Source organism: Hirundo rustica, chromosome 6 (assembly GCF_015227805.2).
Source record: "Hirundo rustica isolate bHirRus1 chromosome 6, bHirRus1.pri.v3, whole genome shotgun sequence".
NCBI lineage: Eukaryota > Metazoa > Chordata > Aves > Passeriformes > Hirundinidae > Hirundo > Hirundo rustica.
This window is the reverse complement of record NC_053455.1, coordinates 6997768-7015401: the sequence shown is the minus strand read 5'-3', so window position 1 is coordinate 7015401 and position 17634 is coordinate 6997768. Positions and strand designations below refer to the sequence as shown.

The 17634-nt window shown below is 44.1% G+C and overlaps 1 protein-coding gene across 5 annotated transcripts in view; it reads right to left on the bottom strand.

Moving 5' to 3' along the window:
* Positions 1 to 3273: 3273 nt before the first annotated feature.
* SYNE2 (spectrin repeat containing nuclear envelope protein 2) overlaps positions 3274 to 17634 on the bottom strand; it is a 179606-nt gene continuing 165245 nt past the window's right edge. For 3 of the 5 annotated variants that reach the window (XM_040067028.2, XM_040067029.2, XM_040067027.2), the window contains exons 105-118: positions 17298 to 17480; positions 15882 to 16019; positions 14835 to 15029; positions 13738 to 14020; positions 13324 to 13392; positions 12386 to 12522; positions 11449 to 11575; positions 9645 to 9856; positions 7339 to 7539; positions 6872 to 7000; positions 6202 to 6390; positions 5490 to 5576; positions 5229 to 5275; positions 3275 to 4637 (exon numbers count right to left, since the gene is read on the bottom strand). In XM_040067028.2, coding sequence (XP_039922962.1) covers positions 4229 to 4637; positions 5229 to 5275; positions 5490 to 5576; positions 6202 to 6390; positions 6872 to 7000; positions 7339 to 7539; positions 9645 to 9856; positions 11449 to 11575; positions 12386 to 12522; positions 13324 to 13392; positions 13738 to 14020; positions 14835 to 15029; positions 15882 to 16019; positions 17298 to 17480 — 2406 coding nt within the window. In that variant the 3' untranslated portion in view covers positions 3275 to 4228. Of the gene's footprint in view, positions 4638 to 5228; positions 5276 to 5489; positions 5577 to 6201; positions 6391 to 6871; positions 7001 to 7338; positions 7540 to 9644; positions 9857 to 11448; positions 11576 to 12385; positions 12523 to 13323; positions 13393 to 13737; positions 14021 to 14834; positions 15030 to 15881; positions 16020 to 17297; positions 17481 to 17634 lie in introns of all 5 variants that reach the window. The other 2 variants (XM_058420969.1, XM_040067031.2) reach the window with 2 other exon arrangements.

Sequence of the window (17634 nt, the reverse complement as noted above, 5' to 3'; positions counted from 1 at the left end):
AAGGATAAGTGCTCCTATAAAATAGCTAACTAAGGTTAGCAAACTAAGCATTTGAAGATTTTGTTTTTTAAAATAAATGCATATTTCCAAAGTCATATTATGTTAATTCCTTGCTGACTGAATGATTAATCTATACAGGGATCATCATGGTGAAAGGAGATCACCCTTTTAAGTGTTTTAAGTGCTGGAATTTTTAATTTTACTCTTGATGAGCTGCAGAGTATGAAAGATCTCTGTTGTATTTGCATCATTACAGAGGTTTAGCAGAGCCTAAAAATGCAAGGAGGCCCAGAAAGTTGCCTGTTGATCCTATTCGAGCTGTCACCAGTGATCATCCTCTTCTGAGGTAAGAATTTTTGTCTTGTTTGGATTTCTATCATGGAATCATGGAACGGTTTGGGTTGGAATGGACCATCTCCCCTGCCATGGGCAGGGATACCTTCCACCAGACGCAGCTGCTCAGAGCTCCATCCAACCTGGCCTTGAACAATTCCAGGAAAGGAGCATTCACAATGTCTTTGGGTGACCTGTTTCACTGTCTCAACACCCTCACAGTGTCCTGTCACTCCATGTCCTTGTCTAAAGCCCCTCTCCAGCTCTGTTGTAGCCCTTCAGGTACTGGAGCTGCTCCAAGTCTCCCTGGAGAGTTCCCCTCCCTGCAAGGACTGAACAGAGCTGGCCAGGTGTCTCCAATCCACCCCACCCTGCGTTCCATCCCCCTTAGGAGGTTCTGGCTGCAGATTGTGGGTGTGGGTGTGTAACATGCCAACCATGTTCCAGCCAGGGAGCAGCAATTGCATTTTACCCTCTAACTTCTGTACTGCTGGGATGTGAACATCACTTCTCAGTTTCCTCCTAGGTTACCCCAGGCCATCTTTTCACACTTCCACACAGTCAGGCCTAGAAGCCCTGGAAACACCTTTGCTACCATCACCACCCATCTCAGAAAAAGAGGTTTGACATTACTTAGGTTCAGTGAGGTAATGGGCCAGCAAAGCAGCTGAGATGTGTTCAGCTGTTGTGCTGACCCCGTGCCCAAACCAATTCTGAAGAGCCTGTTGCAAATGGGCACATGAAAAGCAAGTGGATTGCTGCATTATGGAATGTAAGTGTTATTGACTTTAATTTTTCACAGTATTTTGCTAGTGAAGTGAAGTGTGATGTGTTAAATGGCCCTTTCATAGCTAAGACTTCATTTTATTTATGGTCTGTGTATTATTTAACTCCATCTTTACATTGTCCCCTACACTCCTCCTGCATTGCTGAGTGTTAGTGATTTCCATTTATGTGCACAAAGAGAATGAGACTGCTTTGCAATAGAAATGCCAACATCTGCTGCTACTGCCTCAACAAAGCCTTCTTCACTCATCACAGTGTCACACATTAGCTGGCACAGCCATTACCAGTGCTCACTGCACATCTCCTATGTCTGTTTTCCACAAAAATGTTTTGTTCTGAGCCTTGTCATTTTAGTTTCAACATTTCATTCTCTGCGAGTTTGTAATGGAAACGACTGAAAGTGGTGTCTTGTAAAGCACTTTATGTACGGTGTGGTAATGTGAAAATAACCCCACAACACCCCAGCCCCTCCCTTTCCCCCCAGCTCTCTTTAGTTCTGTGAGCTGATGGTATTTGTCTGCTGTTGTGTTTCATTCACAAGTTGGGGATTGGTGCAGCTGACTGGTGCAGGCACCCTGAAATGTAAATATATGGCTTTTTGTTCATTTCTCTCCCACAGTTGAGCTCAGCCTGGTCTCATAAGCACGTGTGTGCTCAGTGACTGAGAGACACCTTCCACCACACCAGGTTGCTCCAAGCCCCACCCAACTCTGAGCACTTCCAGGGACGGGGCAGCCACAGCTTCTCTGCACAACTTACTCCAGCACCTCACCACCCTCACAGCAATGAATTTGTTCCAACACCTAATCTAAAGCTGCCCTTTGTCAGTTCAGAGCCGTCACCCTTTGTCCCACCACCACATCCCCCTGTAAAAAGCCCATCTCCAGCTCTCCAGTCTGTCCCTTTCATGTACCTGAAGTCACTCTCAAGACTCCCTGGAGCCTTCTCATTGCTCTTGGCTATCCTGGAGGGAGGTAGGGACAGCTGAGAATAGACTGAGGCCTCACCTCACTGCCAAAAAGTAAGATTTCAAAACTAGTTTTGGCTTGGTTTGATTTCAACCACACTGGGGTTTTGCTTGCTCTCACTACTGCATCTGCCCTCTCATTAAAGTATTTTTTTTTCCCTTCTCTGGCCACTAACAACTCAGTCCTGAGAGAGATGATGACACAAAGAAATTGTTGGGGATATAAAATTACTTGTTTAAAGCAGACTTCAGTGTCAGCCTACAGGGCAGTGATTATAATCAATTGGAAATAAAACTATTTAAAATAGCTTAAATCTTTTTCTTCCACACCTATTTCCCAGACTTTTTTTTTGGTGACATTTTGAGATAATTTCTTGAAAGCTCCTCTTTTTATATATTACATCAGCTCAACAATTTGATATAACTGTTCATAATGAAAGGAAATTGTAGGCTATGAAATTTTTCTTAAACCTTTTAACTTTGTTCAATTTTTTTTCCCTTGCACAGGTTCTTTAATGGAAGAAGAACTGAATATCACATCAGCAACTGCCTATTACTTCTTGGCAGAAAGGTCTGCATGGGCATTTGTGACAACCTGGCAATGAAATAATGGTTGGAGCTGGCTCACTTCTACAGAGGAAGAAACTCAAATGAGCTCCATCTTAAAGTAATTGCTTCGAAAATATCAAATAATGATTGCAGAGGGAGTGAGGACAGTGTGTGTGGCTGTGTGCAGCGCGGGGTGAGGGGGATCCATCTCTGGATACAGCCCCAGAGTGAGAGTTCTTGCTGATGGAGCACACGTCTGGCATCTCACCACAGCTTGTGAGTTTAGTTTAATATCCTGGAAACAAACCACAGTGGGTTTGCCACCATGGCTGGGGGAAAGCTATTGGTTTGGCCGTTCTCTGAACATCAGGACAAAGCAGTTTGCTTCATAAACCCCCCTGTCAAAGATGGGGAATCAGCAACCACCAGTGGTGACAAGTGTAAAAAGGGTGAGAGAACTCACAGGCTAATCAGAGACCTTGTTTTCTATGGATAAGCACTGCAGAAAGTGGGTAATTCCTGGGTCATTTCCACTGTAACACACACTATTGCACGGAGCTCTCCTCCACATGCATTTCAACAGCATTCCCACTACAGAAAGTCAGTTCCAGAGTGGGAAACAGTTCAGCATTTCAAACTAGCAATAAGCATTAAATGGTTTAACTTTGTATTCTTACTCCAGGAAATCAGCTGCAAAGGAAAGAATTTGTGCCATGGAACACAGATGGAGCTGGGATCTCTTGCTCTGACAAGCCAAGGAGTGAGTGGTTGTGCTTCTTCCAGCACCACTCCCTTAGTGGCAAATTGATTCTTCCAGGAGAGGAAGGGGCAGCACTGCTGGAACAGGAAGCTGGTTCCTCCCCACTAGACACACCCACAGTCCTGCAGACATTGGCAAAATTTTAATGACAGTATTCAAACTGTACAACCGAGGGGCAGTGGCAATGCTGACTGTACACAGTGATTCTCCAGCCACTGCCCACACGCCAGTTTCATTTTAAAAACAAAGCTTATAAAAATGCACAATTCTTTCCCAAGGTACTGTACACTATTCAGCAGGTTAAAAACTGGAAAAAAACCCCCAACTTTCATTAAAAAAGTCATTGCACTATTTGTATACATCAGGGATAGTCTACATAATCATGTTCATCTAGAAAATATGTGCATTATAAAACATTTCCATGCAATGCAGCAATTCCTTATTTCAAAGGTGGTATAAAAAGACAACACAGCAGTCCTAACCACTAGAACACTTTATGTCAAACAAAACAAATGTGCATCATGATATTGAATGTGTTAGATGAATAAAATACAATAACAAAGATTCAAAAATATGCAATTTTTTTTTTGTTTCCATCCAAGTGACTACAGTACCAGAAGATACAAGTAATGTGAAGTGTGTGCAGAAATCATGTTAAATGAAGTCCCTCTTCACCTGCTTGTTTGTCACACTAACCCAAGACAGACTGCTGTGTTTAAGATGACTGTGGTGTTGTTTCTGTATCTAAGAACTCAGTATCCAAACACCTTGCAAGCTTAAGAGCACTGCCCCTATAAAATAGTGTTATCTATTGCATTGAAATATAAAGTGTGTCACTTACAATTTAAAAAAAAAAAAAATCTATAGAAAAAGTTTTGTTTTCCGTACAAAAACGCTGAAATTTCGTCAAGATATACATTTTGAGATGTGAAACTCACTGCTTGATTGACGCTAGAGCAGCATGGGAGAAAAAAAAGCACCACCCAAGAGAGTTTTGGTGTGACTGCAGGGTGTCCTAGGTCGGGGGGGGGCCCGTTGGTGTAGCGCAGCATGGGGTAGAAGGAGCGGGCGAAGTTGTTGGCCTGGGTGCAGCTGTAGTCTTCCTCAGAGGAGGGGATCATGCAAGCCAGGAGCAAAAGCAGCAGGAAGAACAACTGGAGAGGTAAAGCTGCTCGAAACACTCGGTAGAAGAAGGAGGGAGAGTGAGGGTTTGCCTGCACAGGTTGTGGATGGCTTCCGCTCCTGAAAAGGAGAAACAAAGAACAACAGGCGCTTCAGGGTTTGAGTTAAACAAGTTGGTTTTACCCTGTTTTCAGATGCAAACTTAACTTTCCCCAGGAGGCAAACAGACCATTCCAAACAGGTGCTGAAGGACAAAGGAAAGATATCATTCACACTGATGAGGTTCCTCTCTGCCCTGGCATTGCTGAGATCTACCCTTTGAACCGGCCCCAATGGACTGGGGGTTAAGTTCTCCCTTTGTCCTTCATGGTCTGTTTGTACCAAGTGGCTCTCAGGGGCAAGTTTGTTTTTCCAGGCATGCTGGTGGAATGAAAGGAGGATTTAAACCTAAAATACCCCCATTTGGCACAAAAAAATATCTTCTCAAGCCAGGGTTGCACATCCCTGTGCAGGTCCTGGACTGCTAAAGGAAACCATTCCCTAAGGAGCTGCCCAGAGCTGGTAGGTAGAGGGGACTCTACAGGTAGGCAGAAATCACCTCCACCCATGTGCCAACCTACAAGGAACAGCTGCTCAGGTTTCTTCTGACACACAGCTCATCTCTGCCATAGTCACTATTTTTCAAGAGATCAGGCATATATAAAATATTACCTTGTGCTGCTGCCATTCCTGCCATCAGCAGTTCTCCTGAGGGCCATCTGTTGAGAGAAATGGTTTTTAGTATCCAGGTTTCAGAAACTACATGAAATGCCTCTGAAAAGACAGCTGTAGACTTTAAGGTCTGATTGTAAATGCTGTAATAAGGTACAGGGACCTAAAGGGTAAAATGATTATACTTGAGGAACTTCCACACTAAATACGTCAAAATACACTATATGCTGACAGCAAACTTTTAGGAAAAAAAATACTTGCCTTCTTCACAGCAGGGCTGGACTTCTCTTCTGGATTATAGACTCCTGAGTCCAAGTCATCTGGAACTAGCAGGAATGTTTTGGTATCCTAAAAGATAACACCACCTTCCTCTTTAAAATGCACATTCAAAACTGACAATAAATGAAGTGCAAAGAACCACCTTTCACTGCCTCTGTAGGTGCACAGCCCACTGCCCCTTCACATGAGCTTAACCAGTTCCCCAGAATAAAGAAATGTTTTACAGTGCCCAGCCTGAAGGAATTACAATGGAATGGGTGCGTACAGGTATTAACTTGAAAATATCTCTGACAGGCCTCAGGATAAACAACCCATTGCTATGAACTTCAACTCCCACTTGCTCATTACACACTCCTAGCCTGATACCTGGTTTGGATCACACAAAGTCAGGTTGGAAGGGACTTCAGGAAGTTCATCTAGTCCAACCTCCTGACCAAAAGCCTTACACAGAGCTTTATCCTCTCTGCTCTTCAAACCCCTCGAGGACAGAGGCAACACAACCCCTCTGTTATAATACTGTACTTGCCTTGGGGTGCTAAAGTCCTTCCTACAGCCAGGACTGTTCTTTTTTCACCTTATGAAGGTGGAAGTACTTAAGCTTTAAGTCAGTTTTTTCATAAGTACCTTCACTCTTAATATGCTATTTCTTTTCAGTAAGGAAGATCTACAAATAAATATTTAAATTTCAACTCACCAGATTCCCTTGTATTGTTTTTAAGTCATGAGAGACTTGGTCAATCAGCTGTTTCAGCTTTGTTCCAATTACATGGACCTTCTCTTCCTCTTCAATGTAATCACCATCTGATTTCAGCAGCAGGCAAGCAGTGAGCTCTTGGAGGGAGTTTACATTAAGCTGTTGCTCCAGCAGCTCTTTCTCCAGTTGCTGAGAATAAACAAACAAAAATCAGCACAACAGATTGTTACCCTCAACTTTATGGATGTCCTCCACCAAGGAGGAACTCTGGAAGGCTTTAAAGTACAACACAACCTGCCTGAGAATCCACAAGGCACGGGAGTGGTTATTACAGCTACACAGGAAATGGAGCTCTCTTGAAGAGACTGGTTGTACCTGCTTGAACTAACATTTAAAAATAGTTCTAGCAGCAGGTGATTCATATAGAGAAGATATTACATTTTGGAAACTGGAAGTCTTACTCCAACGTAAAGACTGCTCATAAGCAGCTTTATTATGACGTGTAATTATGGAAAAGTGTCTTGTAGAGGCAATATCCTGGTCCAGTCCAAAAACCACCCACCTGCCTGAGTACAGCCAGTCTGAGGACAGGCTGCAGACTCTGTGAGAGATAAACATGCTCTTCACTGCGTGGTGAGAGCTGAGGTGCTGCAGGTAAGACTACACTTACCATGAGCTCCTTCTGGCATTCCAGTATTGTGTTGAGATCAGCATTGGGATCTGTGATTTGTGCTTCATTCCTCCGCCTTTCAGCACTTGCCAACCACAGGATTAGCTTCTGGCTCTGGTCATGGAAATCCTAGAGAAACAAAAGGATTGGCACATAAGAGGAAAAAAAACCTTTGCAGTGCCTTCACCTACAAACAAAATGTCCAGCCCAGATTAGACAGAGCCACTACCAATTCACAATTAGTGAGGGTACAGAAACCTTGTTAAAGTATTCCAGTAAAAGGGCACTATCCACTTTAAAGGTATTTTTACCAAACCATTTCAATCCATCAGAAGCAACTTTACCAGGAAACAAAGTGTCTTGGATTGTGAGTGACCATTCCACTGACATGCAGGAATTACCCCTCTGCCCTCTCCTCTACAGAATCCCCAAGAGCTTTCCCTTACAAGCTGGCATGTGGTATGCACCTGGCAGTGCAGAAAGGCTTGCTGTAAACTCTTCCTCCAGTTCTCCAGTGCACGAGTCGCTTTCTCCCAGTGCAAGTTGACCTTCCGAAGTCTGTTCTGCAGCTCCTTGAACTCAGTGCTGTCTGCTTTTTGGAATTCTTTGCTGCTCAGGTTAGCAGAAAGCAACACTGCTTTGTAGTTGTCAAATGCTTTAAGGATGTCCTGGTAGAAAAAGAGGATAAGGAGCTTTTATGAATGATGAAAAACATTTACAAGAAACCACGCGCTCAAAAGGATCACAGGTATTGGGAAGGATGTTTGAATCTGGTGGCTTTTCAATACTGCTAAGAAACATCTTGAGGTAGGTTTATGTTTGGGGTTCTTTTTAAAGCCAAAACCTTCACTTTGAAGAAAATAAGTGTGACCGGGCTTGTGCTTCTCCCTAAGTCACAGGCATTATGGCTTAATCCACATCTGCCTTTTAATTCCTCTGAGCTGCCTCTTTTCCCTGACATTTCCCAGAGAACATCACATGGTGTTTTCTCCCAATTGATAAAGGTTTTGCCACCCCAGAATCCTAGAGTAATGCTGACAGGGACATCTGGAGGTCTCTGCTCCATTCTCCTGTTTCACACAGGACCAACTTCAAACTCCAAGGAGGATGCTCAGGGCCTCATCCAATTAAATTTTCAGTATCTCACAGGCTGGAGATTCCCCACCCCCTCTGGGCCCCTGGTCCCACACCAGAGCACCTCATTGTGAGAAATTAATTTTCTTCTCTCTGCTCTGAGTTTCTGTCAGCCCATTTCTCTGACTTCTCAAAGTCCTGCCTGCTTTCCTCCTCTCCCTTAGAACTGCGGGGGGAATAATACGGAATTTTCAGTCATGGTGGTATCATCTAACCACCTTGAAGGTTTTTTTTCAAAAAAAGAATGCCAAACAATACCTTCTTTGTACCCTCCAGCTTACAGTTTAAATCAAGGGTACTCCATCTTTTCCAAGCTGCTCTTGCAGTAGGGAAGTAAGAGCTGCAGGATGAATCCCACAAGCCACAAAGCTCAGATTGCTTTTCTCAGCAGCCTTTTCTATCCAAGAGCGTCAATCTTTATATTCTCAAGATCTGAGTTCCACTTGTAGAAAACTGCTGGTCTAAATTACTTTTCACCCATCAAAGGATCCTGTCCCCCCTCTCCTCCAAGCAGGAAAGTTTCTTTCAATATCAGACAGAGCAAAAAGACTTCTGAACACCAGTAAGCCAGTCTGCCTACAGACTGGCTTTACCCTTGTCCCAGGCAATTGGGATGTCCTGACACCTCATGAAATTCACTTCTTAGAGCACACCGGCTCTTTTAACACCCCTCTAAAGCCAAACTGTCTGAAAATGGGATTAACAGCCAGCTGGACTCCTCTTAAGCAGATGCAGAAGAGGGAAGAAGTGAAGCTCTGCTCCTTGAGGTGGACAGACACACAACTCCAGGCTGAAGGGAAACACCTCCCTCCACTCAGAGGATGCACCATCAAACCTTTCCTAGGGCTTGGTGCCTAATCCAGACTGGCTGAAGGAGTCAGAACAGATCTTACTGGAGTGCAGAGTCATTGTCCCTGGCCTAATAACTAGTCCAGGACATGTAGGCTTAAACACACTCTCATCATGCCTAAGAAATCCCTCCTCTGCCCTGCAGTGTCCTATTTGTGAGCATTCCCCCAAGGGAGACACCAGACTGACCAGTAGCCTCAGGGTGACTCCACATGGGGCAGCTGGTGAGAGGTGAGCACAGGGATTTTGCACTTCCACAGATTTTAGGAACACTTGCTCTCTCAGACTTCAACCTGAGGGATTTCACTGCCTGAGACCCGGGGCCTCAGCATTTACATTTGCCCTGGTATCCTGCTGGCTCAGCTTGCAGAAACCACAGCTTTAGAGCAGATCTTTGTCAGTCTCCTGCTGGAATTACACCCTGCCCTTAATTCAATTAAAAAAAAAAAGCAGCCTAGACTTTGCAGCCTTTCACCTGGCTAATTTCCAATCTGTTTCTGGTTTGCATAGAGGAGAATGGCACAAGGAAAAGATGTAGATATCACTGTGCAAGAAAACAGAAAGGGAGAAGTGGAGAGGTTTTTACTTCTGCCTGCCAATCTCTGTATGTGAAGACAGAAGCACCTTGCCTAAGACCTTCTTTAGTTCTCTTAGCTGAGAGCAGTTCAGCTCTCCCGTGGCACAGGAACATTGCTATTGGCATCCATGCTGCCAGCTGATCCCAGGAGAACACAGTGATTAAAAAACATCAGCATCTTGAAATCCCGCTTCTCAGCAGGCCATAACTTACTTTCAATTTCTTGACCTTTTGTTCCAGTGCCTGCATGCTGGTTGGAAGCTTCACCTTCTGCAGCTCTTCCAGCTCTTGCTCAGTTTTATCAAGCCAAGCAGAGATGTCACTGAGGTCTGAGTCCAGCTGCTGCCACTGCTGCAATTTCTGTTTCATCCTAAGTTTATTTCTGAGGTCTTGAGCTTGGATGAGCTCCCACCTATCAATAATGCCTGCAAATCATAGAAAAAAACCCCAAAACATTTGAATTTTCAGTAAAAGAAGGAGAGTGTAAAACAAATGCAAGAAGTTTTGTAAGAAAATCATTCTCCATTCTACTTGAGACCAAGTAACTGCTGTAATGGATTACTGTCATTCAGCCACATCTTTTCTTAAGATTTTGCAGTGTCTAAATTTCATATTGTTGGTCAAGTTATCCACACAGCAATGCTACACAGAATTTTAGTGACATTAATGGGAGATGTTTTAATTCACTTGGAAGAACAGACCAAAGCTAAGGAGACAGAATTCAATGAGCCCAGCTGAGATTTGGTGAACACCAAAATTCAGCACGGGACAGACACAATCCAGCAGTTAGGACTTGGGTTTGTGGAGCTGCTGAAGAGAGCCCAGAGGAAGCCACAAAGATGATGAAAGGGCTGGAGCATCTCTCCTGTAAAGACAGGCTGAGAGAGCTTGGGCTGTTCAGCCTGGAGAAGAGAAGGTTCCAGGAAGACCTTTAAGCACCTTCCAGTGCCTATAGGGGCTCCAAGAGAGCTGGAGAGGGATTTTTGACACGGGCACAGAGTGATAGGACAAGGGACAATGGCTTTAAATTGATGGAGGGCAGGTTTCGATTAGACGTTTGGAAGAAATTCTTTACTTGTGAGGGTGCTGAGAGGCTGCAGCTGTGCCTGCCCCATCCCTGGAAGTGTCCAAGGCCAGGCTGGATGGGGCTCTGACCAGGCTGGTCTGGTGGAAGGTGTCCCTGCCCATGGCAGGGGGGTTGGATCTAGATAACTTTAAGGTCTCTTCCAACCCAAACCATTCTAATGACTCTATGTTTCATCAATTCAATGCTCAAGGACATGGAGATGCCACCTGTGTGGTCACTGACACTTTCTGAAAGCACATCTCAACCATTCTCAGGCTATTCCTACTCATCCCACGAATGGCACACAACCCTGGACCAGAGAAACAAAGTAAGTAAGCTGGTGCATGTAGCTGCAGCCTTCCTTTTATCACATGATTTGCTTTTGTGACTGCAGTACAATGTGTTGTTACAATCTCAAGCACCTGAAACCACGAATGAGGTGCTAAAAGGCCAAGAGAACCGGCCTGCTGGTTTGTTTGCATGAAAGGACCACCTTAAAGATATTGAAGAACAGAATGCACTGCCAACTTTGAGAAAACATTTCTGCAAATGGGAGCTGTAGCATCTTCTTACAGGGAGTACCAGTAACTCCACATAGTAATGTTATTTTAGACAGAACCTTTGGTTTGAAATCTGATTAGAAGTCTCTGAAGTGTTCAGTATCAGACAAAAGTGAAATTGTTCCCATTTACTACAAGCAGCAAAGAGACAGAAGTATGGTATGAAATAAAAATCTCAATTCCGGCAGAAAATGTGAAAGCTCTGAACAGCACACATGGGTTGGACAGAACCACATGACAAGGGAGCTCAGTGAAACTTGGAAATTTGGCAAAATACATTAATTTTTTGTTGTTGTTCCCAAATATGCTTCCTTCGTGCCATCTCTGCTTTGTCCCCCTAGGGTCACAGGACAAACACCACAGCCCCAAAGCCACACCTAATGCTCTGTACCTGACTTCTTCTCTGCTCCTGCCATATTCACAAGCTCTTGGTCATCCTGGGGCTCCTCATCGCTCATGTTGGCAGATGGAATTTTCTCCTTGCTGCTGCTGCTGCTTGCAGAGCTGAGCTGCTTCACCTGGAATGATATTTTGGTGGGTGAGCCCTGCAGGTTAACAGGATGTCAAAGGTCCAGCCTAACCTGTGTTACTCTGGGGTGGCTGGGCTGCTGCTGAGTTTACACTTACAGTTTACACTGGCTCTCTGTGCCTTTCCAGTAAACAAACACACACCATGGTGATGCCAGTTACTACAAGAGTGGACATGGCAAATTAACTGCTTTTGCACTACACGCACCAGACAATGTACAACCGCTGATGCTCTTCGTAGGTCTTGGCAATGTCAATAACCTCTAAGGCTCTGACACTGGATTAATGATGATAAAAGCAGCCAGACACCTGTACCACCCTGTCTGGAAGAGTTCTGACAATGGGTCCGGATCCACTGAGCCTGGCAGCTGCTGGTGAAGCCATGGCTGGCAAATAGCCACCAAGGCTGAGGCACCAATGGTTAATAAGCCATTTTGGCGCATTTTTCAGTGCCTAAGAGCAAATTAAATGATGTGCTGCATATTAAGACCCCTAAAATTTGCTTAGGAAAGGGAAATGTGTCATGAAGTATCAAGAGATTCATATCCTGTCCTTTGTGGGAGTTAAATTCTCCTAGACCTGCCCTATGACAACAGAGGAAGGGAAGTTCCTTCAGACCCTGACTGACCAGGAGTCCAACCTGAGCCACCAGAAATGATATCTAAGTTTGTGTGAAGTGAGAATTCCCCACTTTAACTATTCTTTGCCTTGATGCTGGAGAAGGGAAGAGGGTGGAGTTACACAGAACAACAAACTGACTGTGCAGTACAGGTTCAATGCCCACAGAGCCTCCAACTCACATAGCCTGGTTTATAGGGAGTACTTGTCTCTGCTCCAGACAACACATTTCCAGCCATTCCAGCCTGGTTATATCTGTGTTTCCTGCAGACTGGGCTACCTGGAGAATGCCAAGGATGAGCTTCTGAAACAGACTTTCCTGAAACAAACAAAACCAAAACCACACAGCATGAGTGCAAGGTCCCACCTCCACAAGGAAGCTTTTGCTTTGTACTAAGTTAGAAAGCGCTTTGGATAAAATGGCATCAAGTTATGGCATAAAAATGACAGTTTTGCAGCTTTCCTTGCAAAGCATGCACATTTGCAAAACATCAACAGTGTTTCAAAGGTAATGAGATGAGAGCCATGCAGTTATGGGACATTCTGTTTTCTTCTGGAAAATGCTTGAATACAGGTTAGAGTATTCAAAAAACCCAAGAGACAAGGCTGCACCGTGGCTTTGTAAAGTTTGCATCCCAACAATAACCATCACACATCTGCAACATGTCAGAGGGAACAAGTTAGACATATCCTGGTTTGGAGAATGTTTGTTCTGGATTTAACAGACAGGACACACGTAGTTCTGTCATGCACAAACCACAAAAAAATACTCGCAGAGTTGGAGCTACTGCCTTCAGTAGTTACGCAACCAAAATTAGAAACAACCAAAAACTGATACTACCCAGAGCAAACCACCGAGAAAGAACCAAAAGACTTTGGATCAGTACAATGAAATGCATGTTAACCACCTTGGCATTTGCCAGGCAAAATCTAAATGGTGTGTTCTTGACTGCTTTTAATGTCCATGTGGATACTGCAGCGTAAGAACACCATGACAGGATGAGACATGGTGTCCACACAAGGCAGGAAGTCAGACATTACGTATGAGAGAGGTTGAGGAATATAGCGTGCAGCACAGGGAGATTGCCATGTTCAGACACATGCATTAGCAGGTGCCTACCAGAAGATGCTTTCAAAGTTTTTGTGGTCATTTTAAGATATGCCTCAGGGTTTTCAGTGATTTCTACATCTGAAAAAAGAATAATGTCATTTTCCTCACTATTCAGTATCTTCCAGCTATTAAAAACAACTGAAACAATGAGGGACAGCAAAGACAAAGAACAAAATAAGTGGTTGGTACCATTTTCAAACATTCTTAAACAGTAAGGCTTCTAGAACCTTCTTATGTTTCTAAAAATAAAAGCTTGGTTCAGACAGTACCATTTCCTTCATCTAAGAGATGAGTCTGCTCACATCTACTGGAACTTGAAAAACCAAACAACATGAGAGCAAGACTTCAATCCCCCTCCCTTCCCACACAGGGACATCCTCCAGCTGTCCATGTCGAACCAAATGGCTGGACAGTGGTTCTCACCTGACAGAGCACTGTAGTATGTTGCCTCTTCATCATCTTCATGAGAGGAAGAACCTCCCACGTCACCTGTGTGATCCCACTCCAGTGGGATGGAGTCGACGCTGACAGGGGTCTCACAGCCTGATCTCTCGTGGCCCTGAGTCGGGGGCATAAGGTGGCAAAGGGATTGTGTTGATGAGGGCCCCTCAGTGATGGCTTTCTTATGCCAGGGATCATTCTGCATTTCTCTGGAGTCTTCTTGATCTGTCTCATTTTCAGAGTTATCTTTTTCATCGTCCAATCCCTACGAGCAAGGAATTATTGCATATTAATAAGACTTACAAAAGACCTTAATGAGCTAATGATAGAGCCACACAGTACTACTGAAGACAGTTTTGTGGTCAGCTGCAGCAACCAAAGACCATGTGCCTAAAATTAAAGGGAGACATAATTTCTGCCTTCTTCCTCTTTTGCCAAAACCAACCCTCACATCAGCAGCTACCTCTCCTCTTTCAAGGCACTCACCACCACCACATCTCTCCAGTTTGCAGGAGGAGTACCCAGCTCCAAACGGGCTTAACACATCAGTAAGGAAATGATGCTCAGGCAGGAGTGAACAGCTACTTGTTTACGTTACTTCCTTTACCTGGCTTTCTAATAGATGTTCTTTCTTTTTGAGGCCAAGCAAGCTAAGAATCATCTGAAAGTTCCCAGGGAAAAGCAAAGTGCATGCTGTTCCCCATCCAGGGTTCTCACAACAAAGAGAACAAATACATAAAGAGATATTCTAAGCACATTATTGATGGTACAGAAAACAAAGTGATATTAAAAACACCAAAAAAGGTTTTGAAGCCTTCATGCCACAGCCATATGGTTCTGAACCTTATGAACAACCTCCATGCTATTATCCAGATTTTGCAGATGGAGAGGCATGAAAGGATTGGCAACAAGGATTTAGCAAGGCTGGCACATCTGCTGCAGAGCTCCTGAGCCCTTAGAGCTCAAACCACTCAGCCAAGCTGCTAAGAATAAGCAATTGCAATTCAAAAACCAAAATAAGCATTGCAATTCAAACACCAAAATCTTTTCAAAGCATTGAAACAACTGTTGCTTCTTACAGGATCCCTTGAAGTCAGTCTTTGATGGAAGCGGGCAACCCGCCCAAACACCTCCTGACAGTATCGATGAAGTTCTTCCAATTCATCTTCAATCAGGATGGCATCCAAAGGCTCACTCTTCTGAATCAGCTGCTCCCCAAAAACGATTAGCTGATCAATCTTATTGGTGTTTAATGTTATTTCCTGTTGGAAACCCTATTTGGAACACGCAAGAAAAATAATTACTTCTCCACTGGGACTTTCTAGCCTAAGGTTTGTCCCTGTTTTCTAGCTCACTGCAGTTAAAGATAAACAGCAATTGACATTGTGGTCCAATTTAATTTGGCAAATATCTTTTTACTCAAGAGGTCCAAAGGTTTGCTTTATCAGCAGAATTACAGTTCCAAATGAAGTGGCATTTTCCACCCATGTGTACATCAGTACGGCTGCAGTGCCCTGAGCGTGTAGGGGATCATGATATGAGAGTTCAGCTAATCAGGGTTTATTTTTCTGTTGGGTACACACCATCTTTTTCTCAGTAGCCAAGAAGTTTGTTTGGTTGCTTGGGCCAGTGCATGGGAGAAATGAGTAATGAGCATATAATATAGCAAAGAACTAGTATATTCCTCAGAATCACTGCACATTCCTGATGTCTAATTTCTGTTGAAATTCCCAGCTACAAACAATGAGATCGGAGGAGAGATTATACTACAATGCTAATTAAAAGAGATTTGCACCAGAAAATAATGCCTGAATTCAGGAATATAGCGCTTACTGTTAAGCAGCATCTGCTGCTTTCCAGGCCAGATACTGTCACTGACATACTGTCAGGAGAAAATGGCAGGACAGAACTGAGCCTGAACACTGAACCTGAATTAAATAATGCACAGCTTAATCTTGATTCAGATAATGTGTCTTAACAATTTACTGCTGTCTTCAAACAAATATAGCCCTACAGAGATCTGGTGGCTATTGTGAAGTTACAGAAAATGGATGATTCTGTCAGGCAAGGGCAGCCCAACACAATCACTGGGCTGTAGTAAACAACTGCTTCATAAGGATACGTACGTTTAACTGGCGCATTTTGTCATCAAAGTTACTTTTTGAGAAGTGCTCCACATTTGTCAGCTGTAGGTCCATTTCTGTGAGCCAGACAAGGATGCTTTCCCTCGTTCCCTCAAACTCATCTCTGCGATTGGTGAAGTGCTGGATGGAAAAAGGGAGCCAGTGTTATGTGACTTCAGCTACTAAAAGAGACAGGTCACAGGAGTTCTCTGAAATCAGTGTTTTATTTCAAAACTCCTGTTCATCTTAAAGGCCATCAGGGCACAAACAGCAGCATGCCATGTATAAAACCTGTCCTCTTCCTGTAGGGATGCTAGAACAATGTCCTATACTAGTATACTATTTGTACAAAAGAGGGAGTAAAATTTTAGCAGTTCAAGATGTTTCTATAAAATTACATTGCTGATTCCACCCATTCCTTCTCCCACATCATTACACCAGCGCCAGTTACTTGGACTGAGGCTTAACATCTAATTTGTTCTAAACTTAAAACAGAGATAAACAAAGGAAGCAACCCCCATCTCTAATTAAAGTAGTTAAAACGATGAGATTAAAAACAGTTTTTACTGATTTTGCAATGGAGAGGCTGGACCACGGATGACCATGCCAGTGTAATTAATGCACTCTTTAGCATGGCATGCCCCACAGAAGCTGCTAACAGACATGCAGCTTGCCTGTTCTCATGGGTGGATTTACTTTTCAGGAAGGGGATCAGGTAACATCCCAAATGTAACAATTCAAAGCTGCACAGACCAAACCCCATCACTGCTCTCACTGCCTCATCCACTGACTTCTGGCAGCTCACAGTTTTCCCTGACAGTTGCTTGCAGCACTGCAGTATTTAAAAATCTGGCAGTGATGAGTTTCCCCCAGGGCACAGCACAGAGTATATGCCCAGAGATCAGTTTAACTGATGAGCAGGATACTTCTTTGAAGTGTCAAAAATACACTCCTCAACAACATTCCTCATCAGGCAGGCAGGCAGCACAGCAGGAGCTGCTTTCTATCACATCTCCATCTTTAATGCCTTCTTGGTGAATCACAACTTGGCACTAAGTAGAGCTGAGTTGGAAACTCCAAACCATACCTGCACTTGGGTCCCTGTTGTCTCTCTGCCTCTTATCTATGGAAAGGTGTAAGTGCATGAACACATTCACAAGTAGGCAAGAAGAAACTGATAAGGAGCAGTGAGTATTGCAACTGATTTCTCAAAAATCTGCACTCCTCCTTCCCTTAAGCTTATCTCCAGCTACCAAGAACCAGTCTACCAAGGCCAGGTATATGCCATGTACTCAGTGACCCTCCCAGAGCTCCTCTGCTACGTAGCTCAGGACAGACAGAGCTGCTCTGATGTAGGCTTTGCTCGTGAGTCATTTCTACAGAACCCTGCGAGTGCTCCTCACCCCACTGTGCCACTACCTTGAGCCTCCTGAGAATGGAAGCGACTCGTTTCTGGAGGTTGTCCCAGCGCTGGTTCCCCTCGTGCACCATCTGTTTGAGCTTGCTGGCCGAGTCGGTGCGGTTCTCGCGGGCCAGGCGCCGGTACTGCTTATTGATCAGCTCCAGCTGCGTCAGGCGCTCGTGGATCTGCCTCTGGAATGCCTGCAAGGCAAAGCGAGGAGCTCATTCCCCGGTAACAGTCAGGATATTATCCACCAAGAGAGATGATGGCCTCCCCCTTAAAATCAGATCTTCTAACTGCAAAACTAAATCCAGATTTTAAGACCCGTGTTTTAAACCATCTGCTCAAACTGAG